Source organism: Colossoma macropomum, unplaced genomic scaffold (assembly GCF_904425465.1).
Source record: "Colossoma macropomum unplaced genomic scaffold, Colossoma_macropomum, whole genome shotgun sequence".
Classification (NCBI taxonomy): Eukaryota; Metazoa; Chordata; class Actinopteri; order Characiformes; family Serrasalmidae; genus Colossoma; species Colossoma macropomum.
In genome coordinates, this window is record NW_023494799.1 from 406,509 (window position 1) to 421,740 (window position 15,232).

The following is a 15,232-nucleotide window of genomic DNA, read 5'->3' on the forward strand; positions in this document are numbered from 1 at the left end:
CTTACTAAATTTAAAAGTATGTTAATGAAATAAGATTTTTTAAATTGAACTTCAAAACACATCTTTAAATTTCAAAACACTGTTAAGATCAACTGGCATCTAAAAAAAATACAAAGTTTTGTTCCAAGGAGATTTGTAATCTATAATTTTATAATGTTTGTCTTAACTGAATTTGTCCTTCCTGTGAAACCCAACAAAATCAGGCCAAAACAAAAAAACTGAATATAAAACTGATCAGTGTAATTACTGCAAGATTAGACTTCATCAAAACATTTAATAAAAATGACCTTGGAAATATACAAAATGATTTTTATTACAAAACCATTTGAGTTACAAGGTTGTTATATAATCTTTCACGTTGTTTTTAAAAATCAAAAACAAGATAATTTTCTTTTACTGAAAATTTGGGAAATCTTAGCCAGTGTGTACGAACATGAACCATCCCACCCCATCATCATCATCATCCCAGCCATGATATCAACCAAACTATGAGTACTCGGCTAATCTTTTCTAGAAATTAATGAAGACCATTCATTCTAAAAAAAGTGCACAAATTTTTAAAAACTCTAATGATAAAAATGAGACGCCTGATTAATCTGCCAGTGTTTAATAAGATAAACGTGGTTCCTGGCACAGCGGAGCTGGTGCATCACTACAAACTCGGATTGAACAAAAGCTCTAAAAAAACAGACTCCTTAAAAAAATTATAATCTTAATTTAAAACACAGCCACATGGAGCCGCGTCTGATTGTCAGATCTGAATAATGAAAAATGAAACTGTTTAAACCAAATTACTTTCAGCCGTTTTAGGGTTTACACACACACACACACACACACACACACACACACACACACACACACTCTTCATACCGCTGATAAAGTGTGCGTAAAGACGAGTACAGAAACATAAAGAAGTACAAACACAGACACCCCTCACCCCTCACGCAGGAAACTTTCTGCAATGTTGAAACAATTTACTTATTTAATATACGATTATGATCCTCTGACGGCTGAGAGTCGTGTAGTTTCATAGCTAAACTAGTTCAGATTATCTCTCAGATTCCGTCTCGTCAGACTCGCGTTAGACGTTTCTGCATCACCGTTTTTTCTCATTCTGCATTTTCCACTTTACGTCATTACGATTCATCAATTAACTGGTTTTCATCACTTGCAGTGACTGAACTTTGGAAATGCTGTTGAATGAAAACAGCTCAACGTCCACACGGAGCAAAGAGAAGATACAACACAACTGAAGAGTCACAAAGCGAAACCTGTAAAAATTAACAAACAGTACTTACAGAACACAAACCTGATCAGTGATATTAATCTTTACGCTGGGGTTGAATCCACTGTTCTGTACTGAAATCACTAGAACCTTCTGACCACCTCAGATTTACTGAACACTTTCAGGAAATGATGTCATCGTGTCCAGCAGACAGTGTGTCAAACTTCAGTCTTGTATTTTCATCATCCTCTGTTAGAGACTTAAAAAAGCACATACACAAAAAAGAGGGTTCTTCAAGAGTTCTCTAGTAAAGACAATGATTCTACATAGAACCAAAGAGTTCTTCTGTTGTGTCAAGCTTGACATAACAATAAAAGGTGCCAACACCACATAACAATGGTGCTATACAGAACCCTTTTCAAAAAGGTTCTACATCAAACCATCTACAGCGCATTCTCCATCAATCTGCAGAACCATTTTATCATGCAAAGGTTCTTTGTGTGTTCAAGGGTTTATACAGAACCATTGTCTTTACTATAGAACCCTTGAAGAACCATCTTTTTAAGAGTGTAGGTGTGGTCTTACGAAGGTTCTCAGAGCATTAAAATAAAAATCTATGATTCTGACTTGTGTTGCTCATGACTGACAAAATCTACCATGAAATTTAAACCACTGAAAAGACATCATTTCAGTTAATTAACACACAAAGGTGAGGCTGAATCTTCTTCGCTCAGGTGTGACCTTGACTTCACTGAAGGCTCGAGTCCGAATCCTCAGTTAGCAGATTAAACGCTAAGATCGGCCGATTTTCACATTCCTGCAGAATCAGAGGAAGATGAGCAGAACGTTCCTGAAGATCTGCTGGGCTCCTCTGATTCTTATGAACATCACTGATGCTTCACTTTCATCAGCTGGCAGAAAAAAATAAACTTCCATCTGTCGTGGAAAAACACATCAGTCCATTATTGGCCTCTTCAGACACTTTCGCTGCTCAGCTTTGAATTTTTCAGTTTCTTTAATAGTTCAAATAAACATCAACGATTCTGCCAGAACGTAGATTAAAGGATTACTTAAATATTTTGGCTCATTCATTTTTATGATTTTATGGTGGACAGTGTCTCAATAATATCGACACATTAATTAATAAACACAGATACCAGCTTCATATGAGACATTTTTATAGCTCATAAATTACTGCACTGTAAACTTCATTGAAATTTCCGTAATACATTTTAAATTTTAAAAGGTTTTATGTGCTTCAGTGTGAAATGTGGCTCCAATGCACAAAAATATTTTTCCAGGACTTTCTAAAAGCCAACAAATGGAAAAAGTGCATCTTTTAAGACACATTATTGATATTAATAATCATTCAGAGGTGAAATTACAGCCCAGTTTCAAAAGCTCTATATTAATAAAAAAATTAATGAAGGCACAAAGCTAATGTTTATACACTGTCTTTCAGGAACAACGAAATTTTCTAATTACAGTATTCAGTAAAGCTGAGATGGTCAGTCTGAGGTATTGAGAGAGTAAAATAAAGCCCTTTAATATCTACCACCAATGAACAAAAACTGAAGATCGCTCTGCAAATCGGCACAGAAACCTACTGAAGATCATCCGTTACATGAATGACATTTATGGTATTTGTTAATAACGAAGGTCCCTGTATTCACAAACAGTGCGTATCTAAATGATTGGTGCACACTGAACAGTCTGATCAGATGCAGCTGCGCTTTTTGTTCTGAGTTCAGTACCAGCTGCAGCCGCATGACGGGGTTATTATGAAGCCCTGCTGAGTGATGGACAGTATTTATCACGGCTATAGGATGACATGAAAATAAACGCTCTGAAACCCGATAAGAACCACCGATGCGCTTGCTTCACTTCGCTCAGCAGCGGACTGACGTTCTGAGACGTCCTGCGTTCAGTTTTGCATCGGAACCAAAGTCAGAAACACAGAAATGCACAAACACTCTAAAGCTGCTTTTCCACCGCACGGAACCAGCTCCACTTTTTTTGTTCTCCAGGCAAATCTGGTACCTAGGTCTACTTTTTGGCATCATCTCTGGTTCCAAGTGAGCTGAGTTGATAACAGGTGGTGACGTAAAAACGCTGCAGACTGCTGACTGGAGAAAATCACTAAACACATATGCTAAGATCAGCGTAGCCTCTTGCGTCGCCTTCAAGCACCAGTATTATCTCGTCATCTGAGCTCTGATGTAGTTTTTACCAAACTCTATTTTTTTCCCCAACAGTCTTTTGTCTCGCTGCCTCTTCTGAACAGAATTTGTCTCCTTCACATTACGGCAGCTTCACTTAGTGTCACTACATTGAGGGGGCACTATATCTGCAGCGGAAAATGAAGTAGCTGGTACCAAAAGTGAGCCGAGCCAAGCTGAACCGTGCCAAGCTATACTATATGGTGGAAAAGCAGCTTAATATTCTGATGGTTCAAATCATTCAAGCACTTAAAGTATCCAAACACAGGCAGCTTCAATCTGAGAATTTAAAACACGCTGAAGTTTGGCACAAATTTGAACTGAACAGAATGAAGCCTCAATGCTGCGGGTCATAAAAACTGTACGAATGTCCAGCACAACAGGAGGTCACTTCTTAATGTCGATCCATTTAACAGACCAACAGGTCACAATCAGCATGTTTCCTGCAGCTGACACAAAGTGCGGAGCAACAGACTGACGGTGATTCAGTTCACTGCTCGTCCCGACTCAAACATGAGCTCTTATTAAAATGTTACGTTTCATCAGAAGGAATTTAAAGACAGAACATTACAAAAGTATCTTAATATTCAACTATTTATAAGCATTCAAACATCTGCAAAATCGCACACTCCCGCAACCACACGTGTGTGTCTGTGTGTGAACCAACAGCACCAGCAGTGCAAGCAGGGAAGCTCAGGTCATCATGAATGGGAAAAAAGCGGAATAACATCCATAACTGCAGGTTCCTGTGATCAATACGGAGACGCAGCACTCGTCTGCCCTGCTTCACACCATCACACGCTAACGTTCTTGAAATTCCCAATACAGCAGAGACGCAGTGATGAATATGAGTCTGATGGCGTGGCCGTGTGAACGCGTGGTCAGATCCATCTGCCGTTCAGAGTTCAGTCTCCTTTCGGATTGTCCAGATTGACAACTCGGAGCTCAGTCAGAGTGGTGCTGCTGCCGGCGGGCGGCTGATTTATCAGCATCTGAAAACAGAGGAACAAGTTCATTACATTGTTCTGAATTCTTAAATATTACACACACTAAATGTGTCCCTCAACTGAACTGAAGAGAGAAGATGCACAATAGCAGAACCACAACAGAGCAACGTTACCGAGTGCAGAGGAACAGCGGAGACGGGAATCTGCACAGTTCCAGGAGGACCTGTGAGGAACATCTGAGGAACTGCGCCTGAACACACACACACACACACACACACACACACACACACACACACACACACACACACACACACACACAGCGTTCAAGAGGGAAACATACAAATATGACTCTTGGGCCCAGTCCCATTTCACCCCTCGCCTCCTCCACTCCAGGAGCCCTACAGGGTGTCCTGATTCTTGTTGAGATAGAGGAGGAGGATGAAGGGTTGGGGCTACATGAGCCTCCAAACAGAGGTTTTTCAGAGACTCCAAACAGGAAAAAAATACGATAACCATCGTATTGTCCTAGCTTAATATCCTTTGTGTTTTATGGTCCTTTTCTTCATTACGAGCATAAAAAAACACCAGCAGTGCTGATGTCTCAGGAGCTACATTTCCTGTGCTACCTGCACCTGCTGCACCATTTAAGGTGGGACGGGAAAATTCGAACGAGAATCTGGTGAATATCTGACTTCAGCTTCACATCACTGAAGAATTAGGGATGGGTGATAATAAATAATTGCCCCCTTCTTTGAAGGCATATGATGCCCTAAATATAAATGCAAGGGGGTAAAAAGAGAGGTGGGATTGGGCCTCAGCCCTTCCTGGGCTTTGTCAGGACAGAAGAACACCTGCTAAATGAAAACAGTGAACTGTCTCGTTAATTTGAGAGTAATTATTCTACAAAGCAGCGCTGGACTCACCGGACTCCTGCGGCTGACTGTGCGTCACATGCATGGCTGCGGTGGAGGAGGTGAACGGGTTCAGCACAGCGAGGCCTCCGTCCGGCAGCGTCGAGGTGGGCGTGGCATACATCACCGCACCGGGGTACATCACATGACTCGCCAACGAGGAAGGCACAGACGTTACAACAGCAGCCTGACTCACTGAGACAGAACAGAAACAACAAAAGTTAAAAAGCAAACAGGCGAAGAGAAAACAGAACGGTTTAGCGTCGGAGAGCTGGACCTACACTATACACTCACAATACTGCCTGCCCAGCGGTCATCCTTTAGCTGTACATTAGCAGATGTGCTACAATTTAGCACCCCACCCTCCGCTCTGCCCCGCCCTGTACCACCCTACCCCACCGTGCCCCACCCAGCCCTGTCCTGCCCCACCCCACCCCGTCCCCCTGTGTCAATGTTCTTCAGCAACTAAAATTCTTTCACACAGAAAAGAAACGTCCGGTTTTCTTGTGTGATTTGACAGTAGAACCTGCTGTCAGCAGTATTTCCAGAGATTACCGGTGGGGCTGGAGGAATTCTGGGTAATCTCAGGGCTGCTCTCACTGCTCTGGGGGCTGGTGTGGACGTGGATGGTCTGAAGCTGCTGAGACACTGAACCACCTACACACACACACACACACACACACACACACAGATCAAACAGTGAAAATGTGTATAAAGATGCTATTAAACACTTCCTATTAAACGAAAGCCTGGAAATGTAGGCAGAGCCTAACTATAAAACAATTAGCTGACCAATCAGACTGCTGTACACATTTTTCACTGTAAAGAGGAGCCAGTACTGCCACCCTGTGGACTAAACAAAAACTGCAATTCTACAGGAAGGAACTGAGCACATGAATCCATTGAATTTCAGATAAAAATATTAAACTAATTAGCAGCCTGTTTAATTAGCTTATGTATTTACAAGCTCTAACGATAAGACTGAAGCACATGTCTACACACTGATTTACTGCCTGTGCGCTCACCGGACATCAGAGTGAACCCCCCGGGTAACTGCACCACGCCGGCCGCAGCGCCCCCTGCCTTCAGCACCGTGCCGTTAGCGTTAGACGCACTCTGGGAGCTCATGCTTGTTGCCGCTGGCCAACAGGAGGTGCTGGAGAGTGGCGGGCCAGCTGAAGATGAGGGGGACTGGGTGGGCGAGGACTGGCTGGTAGTGCTGGTGCTACAAGTGGACGCACTCGCTGCGGTGAAGGGCGTCTTCATCAGGTCCTGAAAAAAAAAGAAAGAAAAAAAAGAAAAAAATTAGAGGAAGTGGTTCAGAGCGGTTCAGAGTGGTTTGGTGTGAAACGCTCTGTTCTAGAGAAACTTATTGAGTCAGAACTGTTCACAGTGCTGGTGATAGGAACCAGACGTTCACCTCTAAAAGCTCCCTCACAGAAAGTTCCTACATGAAATGGTTATGAATTCACTGCCTGACGACTAAAAATAGCTGCCTTTCTTCATCAAAGTTTCATCTTTGGCATTTCTGTACAATTCAACTCACGTCTAGTGGGAGAGAGTAAATGTAATTAATAGTTTAAGAACCTGAAAAAAAAAAACACTTGATTTGTTGTTAAGCAACCAAAACCATGACCACAGTCATCTGTAATACTAATAATAATCAGGAATCGCAAACACTTTGTGTCTATTTTATAATTGCCAAGTTACTGTTTTACATTTTTCATTAATTAATTTATTTAATTAATTATATCTATTTACTTTATCCTTACATAATCTGTTACTCATTATGTTACAATATTGTTGCAATTTTAATACTTTACTGATTTTTTTTACTATTATATTTACTATTAAGATTATGATTTATTACTTTTTTTTGCATTTAACATTTTTACAATCAAATTTTTTAATCCCTGTTGTCTGTGTTGGTGAAGAAGGGTCTCCCTCACTGCACTCAGAAAAATAAAGGTTGAGTGACTGAATAATTATCAAAAATAGACAATAACAACAAATCTAATAATTTCTGTGCATAACAATTCAGTATTAAAGTGAATGTACTTATTTTACATGTATACTGATAAATAATGCTAGTAACAGACATCCCATCAAAGATATTTCACACTGTGCTTTTGTTTCATACAGAAGACTCATGTAAGTTCACTGATGACTGTTGATCACTGTTTTGGATAGTAAATGAAATATCTATACTTGTGTTGTAGTCATGGCGACCCCTGGTTCCTATCACCACCACTGTGAGCCCAATCAGCATTTTACACTGTCTGAAACTCAGAAACTCAAGATATTACCAAATAAAATCACCTGAAAAACATCTTAAGCGTAGTTTAGTGATCCGTCTGACGGAACCAATACACTTTTATTTTAATGAGTGTTTCAGTCACAAAGGATGCACCACACGCGTACGCGCACAAAACACAGAGATCTGACGCATAGCCGAGAACAACCAGCAGCACTGATTTCGTCCTGGCTGATATCCAAAAAAAATCAGCACGTTTTCATAGCAAATAAATAAATAAATAAATAAAGGGGATTCCTGATATAATAAATCAACGCTCCTTCACCGCTCTCTACATCAGAGGAGAAAACAGGACGGATGGAGAGAGAAGCCAAAAACGGCTGCAGCTCTTAAAGAATGTGATGAACTCGGTGCCAAGAAAGTGAGACGAGACTATAAAAGGAAATAGAGTCTAATTTTTAATCAATCAGAGCTGCAGATGAAACAAAGTGTGCATTTACAGTCAAACTGCGTCTGAAACCCTTGCACTTTAAAGAGTGTTAATAATCTGCATGTTCCTGATAAAGAACCGACGGTGATCTACAGATTAAACTCGGATTAAAATCAGAGCCACAACTAAAAACATCAAACTCACACTGGAATTTTATTCCAAAGCAAAAGTCTAAATCATCTTAAACATCCGACTCTGAGCAGTAAAAATGTTTTTATTCTGCCAAATTACAACAACCAAAAGATGAAATTAAAAACGCAAACCACTCAGCAAAGGCAGAAAAGACTGTTTTAAATACTATTTCTGAAATTATGATCGCGGCTTTTGGTCTATTTTTTTCATCATTTTTTTTTTTATTTTTGCTCAATTTTGGATTCAACCTCTTCAGCTCGGAGCGTCTGAGCTCTGACACACTGTGTGTGTCAGTCACATCATTTACAGGTCCTCATCAATCGTCATCGTGATAAGTCGGTGTGATCACAGTGACCATGAGCTCCTCAGGTGTGTGAATGATCCCTTTTCACAGAGAGTCGCGATTACTTCCGGTTTATGTGTTAGCAAGGTAAAACTAACTTCCGCTCCATATAGCTACTGCAGAAGCGATGAGAAAGTGTTATAGTAGTGAACTATGATGCTCAAACACTGAGCTACAACAGACATATGTTAGGTTTCCTGCACTGTCATGACAAACAGTGAGCATAGGAAGTGGATGGAAGCACTGAATTAACTGTAAACAGAGCTAAAATGCTGAATGTGTGGTTTAGCCCTGTTTACTGCTGCTGCAGCTGCTCACATCAGACAGTCTCTGTGTCTTTGAACATGCCAGCGATTTCTGTAATATTTCTGTTTTCAAAAGAAAAATAACTTTTATATGTGGTGTGAATTTGAAAGACGTTGTTTAGCTGTAGCTAGTTAGCTACGTTAGAGGCCATTGCTAACTGTAGCTGTTTTCCCAAACAAGGAAGCTAGTTTTCATTAGCTGCTGTGCCAGCTGGCTGACGTGGAGCAGGCACTGTTACACATTTACAGCACGGCAGCGACTTCTGTGACATTATTAAAGCAAACCAAAACCTTCACACGTAAGGCCAATTTTAAAGACCTACAGGCTACAGGCGCTAATTAGCTAGCCTACCATTATCAGTTTGAAGAACTCAGCTTCGTATGAGTAGCAGACTTTAAAGCCAGCTAACATCAGCTGTTTGTACCGAGCTGATCATGTAAGAATCATTTCGTTGACGGTTTACTCATCTTCAAAAAGCTAAAGCAGGATGCATCAGCTTTCTAAAGATGAGTAAAAAATTAGCTGGTAATGCAGAAAAGCTGCTTTAGCCGGGTGATCTTGTTTGGGATAACGGCTACTGTTAGCAGTAGCTTCTAGCCAACGTAGCTTGCTTAATATAAACGGAATCCATCAAATTCCTGCTACATATAAAAGTTCTTATTTCTTTTGAAAACAGAAATACTACAGAAATAGCTGGCAGGTTGTAGAAAGACACGATGTTGATGTGAGAAGCTGCAGCAGACTGCAGTAAAAACAAGGCTGTCACACACATTCAGCATCTTAGCTCTGTTTACAGTTAAATCAGTGCTTCTGTCCACTTCTTATTCTCGCTGTTTGCCACGACAGTGCAGGAAAACTAAAATATAGCTGTTGTAGCTCAGTGTTTGGGCATTATAGTTCACTACTATAACACTTTGTCATCACCTCTGCAGTAGTTATAAGGATAAGGAACTGCTAACACATAAACCGGAAGTAATCACGACTCTTTGTGAAAAGGCCCCACTGCTAAAGGTTTTCACCTGACGTGATTTAACTGCTCTAACTCAGCCACTGGTTTCTGGCTAGGGTTTTCACTTTAACACGGACTTTTTCACTTTTGAGTTTTAACTCCAGTTACGACTCAAATGTCTATCAGTGTTTCTTGACAAGCATTTAGTAAAAACGTCACACTTTACAGAACAGTTTGAGAGAAACTGTTATTTCTACATAGTTTCTTTGCGCTGTTTTGGTTTGGGGGCGTGGCTTTGTCTGCACTGCACTAACATGGCCACACCTTCCAAACAAATCAGCACAGTGATTCTCGTCTCTGAGACACAGTTCAGCGCTGATACTCTGTTAATGAGCTACATTTTCTGATTAATTAAACATCTTTAATGTGACTGAATTTTCCAACTGTGCAGCAAATAACGAATTTTTATACCACGGTCACATCAACGCAAACATCAAAACAAACGTCACCATCACAGAATCAGTGGAACTGAGGCAGCATCACTAACTGATTAACGGCTCTGCAAATGTAAATACATCGTGCGCCCGAGACGTACTGAACGCTCCTCTTTAACGTCATTAATATCGTTAGCGTTGGCAGAAAACTCACCTTTGGCTCCGACGCGCCGTCTGCCTCGGACACCTGGTAGGTCAGATCAGTTTCCTCGAAACCGGTGGCGCTCATGCGCTGATCAGAGGACGAGTCGGCCCGGGGGGGCGAGTCCGGAGAGTTGAGGCAGGTCTGGATCAGCGCTTTTCCCGTCTCGCTGGTGATCATTGGCTGCAGCTTCCGCGTCGCGAACGTGTAAACGTGACCCGTCTCGCTGGCCACCAACAACAACACCTGCGTACCGGTCAGAGTGGACAGTTCATACGCCTGCAGGAACCAGAACACAACAGAGCGAGAGTTTAACACAGACAGACACACATGGGGAACGTGATGCTCCGTCTGTTCTTACAGAACGTCACAAAACACTCACATCTGCAGAACCTCAGGAACATCACGAGTCTGTACGATCTAAATCAGCCGAGACCAGAATCGACAGAGCTTTGCTACAAACACATTTGTCATTCAGTCAATTTATTGTTGCAATTATTAGTGATACATCAATGCCATTTTTTTCCAGACTGAGTAACAATACATATTTTTTAGTGCTCATTGATACAGAGTCTGATACAAGACTGAGTATCTACTTAAAGTATCTGTTACTGTGAATGAGTTAAATCATTAAATCTATCTGATAACGAAGGTCGTTATCTCGCTCTGCTACATCAGTGATCTCTGATCGAGCAGCGCTGCAGTGGAGGTTTAGTTCCCCGTCAGAAAAGCTCTTCTGTACAGCTGTAAGTAAAGTAGGTTTCATAGTTTTGATCCTCATCTGTCTCTTTCAGCAGCAGCACAGTGACAGCAGGAATTACATCAGAGGAGCTCACGCTTCCGGTTTTCCGTCTTGTTGGAGTCTTTTGATTGGCTGATTGAGCTGTAGCTGAATGTCCACTAAAGCCAGACAGACACTGTGTGATGTTAGAGATCTTGTTCTTTGGTGACTCTCACTGCACATTTGAATAGACCATCGTGTTCAGACAAAGCTACGATTTATAAACTCACACTGTACGAAACACTCCGTCTGACTGACCTGCTACGGGAAATGCAGCCTCTACAGACACTCTGTCTACAGACCGTTATCAATAAAGCTGATTCACTCAGAATAACCAAGTACTGAGCAAACATGCTGAGATACTGACCTACAGATGCTCTGTCTACAGCTAGTTTCTGCTTTGAGAGGTCGAGTAAAAAAGTTCGGTATCAGTATCGATGTATCCTGAGTGACTGTGTGTGTGATCTGTGCTACAGCTCTTTGAGGTGAATAAAAGGAGGCAGATAAGAACAAAAATACTGCATCTGGATGCTGCTAATACATCTGAACCAAAATATCACAGCATAATCACACACACACACACACACACACACACACACACACACACCTCATTGTGATGCGCAGCTGTAATGCAGCACTTTATTACATTCATCTTACTATTAACAGTAACACTGAACATGAAACATAATTGTACCACAAAGTGGACAGTTTCTTACTTATATTCAAATAACAACAAATCCCCACAACAAACCATACAGGAAACCCTATAGAGAACACTAACGCTGCAGAGAACCCTGCAGAGAATGCTAACACTAAAGCAAACCCTACAGAGAACCCTGCAGGCACTACATCACACTAATCAATCACATCTAAAGTAGATCTACTTTATTGATTATGGAAGGAGAAATACACGCAGTCAGGATGGAAATGTTTATCGTAAATTAATTACACAAAACAGAACAGGACTTTCTGATTTTCTACATAATTAAGTGGTTAAGATGTAAATAGAGTGGTTCAGAGTGGTTTGGTGTGAAACATTCAGTTCAAGAGAAACTTACCGAGTCAGAACTGTTCACAGTGGTGGTGATAGGAACCAGACGTCCACCTCTAAAAGCTCCCTCACAGAAAGTTACTACAGTAAATGGTTATGAATTCACTGCCTGATGACTGAGACACTGTTTTATGATAGTTTAGAGAACTTAAACTCCATTCATGGTGGAGGGATACATGCAGGGCGCTGTGAGGCAAAATAGTCCCCAAAGAAAACTTATTATTTCAGATTTTCCACTATTTTCCATCATCAACATTCCATATAAACTCAGAAGACTCGTGTAGGTTCACTGGTGGTTCTGGATAGTAAATAAAATGTCTATATTTGTGTTGTAGTCATGGCGACCCCTGGTTCCTATCACCACCACTGTAAAGACACCTGAACCATTTCACACCAAACCACTCTGAATCACTCTGTTTACACCTCACACACTGAGTTATGGGTGAATTTTGAAAAATCCCCTTTGAGTGTTTTATGATCATACTGCTCTCTACGGATTTTCACTTTTTTAAACTTTCAACATTAAATCGGCGCTGTCAGCCCTACAGATCAGAAAAACAGACAAAACCAACTAATTTTGGTTTCAAAGCAAGTAACATACCAACAGATAGCCTCGTTCTGATGGGAAAACAAGAGCAGTGTGTGTGTGTGTGTGTGTGTGTGTGTGTGTGCGCGCGCGAGAGAGAGAGAGAGAGAGAGAGAGAGAGAGAGTGTGTATATGTGCTAAGCTAGCTGCACTAACAAACCTGAAGCAGAGGCATAAACAGAGCTCACCTTCTTCATGATGCCGGTTTTCCTTTTGCTGAAAGTTGTGTACCGTCTCAATTTGTTGTCGATAAACTCCATCTTGATTTTGACCCGTCCGCGGGTCTTCTTCCCCGGTTTCGCTCCCGCCACTCCGCCCGCAGCTCCGAACCCCGCTGCCGCTGCTCCGGCCTCCGGCTCGGCTCTCTCCCGCTTCACGCCCCTCCTCTCCCCGCCCGAACACGCCGCGTCCTCCTCCTCCCCGGACTCAGAGTCCGCCTCAGACCCGCTCAGAGTCACCTGAGTTTCGGGGGGCCTGGGGTCGAACCTGCCGCCGTCGGGGAGCCCGATCCCGGAGCTCATCGCCCCCAGAGCCGTCTCGCTTCCCCCCAACATCCCCCACCGACCGACACCGCACAGCTACCGAGCCGCGGCGCTAACGGCTAACATCGGCTAACAGAGTTCAGAACCGAGACAGAAGCGCGTTTAAGCCAGATTCCCACCGACACCGAGGCGCTGTTACACTGTGCCGTGCAGCAAAGCGGAGCAGCGCAGTGGAAACGCGGAATAAAATAAAAATAAAACTATAAACTCAATAAATCCGCCGCGAACAAAGTTTAGCGAGAGTAGCCGCCAATCAGACCGCATCACACCCGCAGCGCTGCACATGGAAACGGCGTTCACTGGTCATGTGTATTAATACGCAAAATTAACTAGTTCCCAGTAATTCCATCCTATTATCCAGCATTTTCCGCAACATCGTCAAAAACACGAGCACAGTAATCTGGATTAGACTGAGTTCGGATTAAATGTGAATAGATAACTGCAGTTCAGTCCTTCATTCTCGGCCGCTTAAAGACGCACTCCGTTGTTTAGAACCGGATCTACTTTCCTCCATATAAAGAGAAGCGATGTTGCCTTTTTTGGTAATAACACTCCTTATATGGCGAGTCACAGTGCCGCGCTCTGATTGGTGAACATAGAAATGGGCGGAGCTGCGCGAATTCCCGGATCTATAAATCGGATCTTAGCTGGTCTAACGTCTTTATGACTTTTGGTTAACATTTATAGATCGTGATTTGCGCTCCGTCCGGAACCATTTTTGTTCAATGACGCTGCTGAAGAGCCCAAATTAACAGACATTATGAAAATTCACTCTGTATTATTAAAGTCATTCACTTCACTCATCTGAAATAATCTGTTCCAGTTTAGATTCGCTTCATTAAACACACAGAACTGTCTCTCTGTTAGACCAGCGACGCATCACCTTCACCTTCTCTGCGTTTAATGTGATTGTTTATGCGGATGGTAGTTATTATTTGCTGTCCACCTTAAAAGTGTACAAAGTTGGTCAGGTTTATTATATATATATATATATATATATATATATATATATATATATATATATATATATGACCATTTTCATAGAATACTTGATTATGGAGATGACTCGCAGAAGCTGCTGATCTGTGGAAAGTTTGACATTTTGGGTGTTCGTGTGTTTTGCTCTCTGCTCAGTGATCCGGTTTAGAACAGTGTTTGGGGCAAAACTGTGTTCATCCAGATGATGGCGCTGCTACACAACATTTAACACTTCAGATTTGTGGATCCACAGAGGTAAAACCTGGAATTAGCACTGCTGTAATCCGATTTATATTCTTATTCTTTTCTGCTGGATTTTTGTCCTTTAACTCGTCCTACAGTTTTCGAGATATCTACACTGTTCCAACTCTGGAATGTTCGGTCTGATCGGGAATGGCTGCAATGATCATTAATGGCTGCTGGAACTATATAGGTAAAACACCCAGGCAACCACCTAAAATACTATAGCAACACCTTAGCTCCCACCAGAGATACCATAGCAACCTCCTACACCATAGTAGCCACCTTTGGTGCCATGATAAACACTTAGTAAAACCCTAGCAACCACCTGAGACAGCATAGTAACCACACACGACTGAAGTTTTAACAAGTGTAATGCGTCCTGTTCAGCATTAAGAAACCATGCGCTAAATTAAACATTTTAACAGAAACTTTTCAAAAACAGGAGCAAAACCAGCTGGAAATGTTCTCAACAGGATAATCAGTAAACGGGTTACCTGCTCTTTTATTTTTTACTTTGTCACTCCAGTAAATCACTGGGTTGACCTGGTGCCCCTCTGTGAAAGTTCTGGTTACACTGCTGCGGTTATAGATCCGTTACAGGAGTGTACAGACAGTTTTAACACTTCAGTTCAATTACAA

General features: G+C 41.8%; 1 protein-coding gene across 1 annotated transcript; it reads right to left on the reverse strand.

Moving 5' to 3' along the window:
* Positions 1 to 254: 254 nt before the first annotated feature.
* On the reverse strand, positions 255 to 13,644 carry srfa (serum response factor a). Its single transcript, XM_036586576.1, has 7 exons — positions 13,019 to 13,644; positions 10,425 to 10,691; positions 6,328 to 6,574; positions 5,858 to 5,959; positions 5,315 to 5,497; positions 4,565 to 4,641; positions 255 to 4,436 (listed from the first exon to the last, which is right to left on the reverse strand). Exons 1-7 carry the CDS (start codon positions 13,382 to 13,384, stop codon positions 4,350 to 4,352), a joined length of 1,329 nt encoding a protein of 442 aa, XP_036442469.1. The 5' UTR covers positions 13,385 to 13,644; the 3' UTR covers positions 255 to 4,349.
* Positions 13,645 to 15,232: the final 1,588 nt, after the last annotated feature.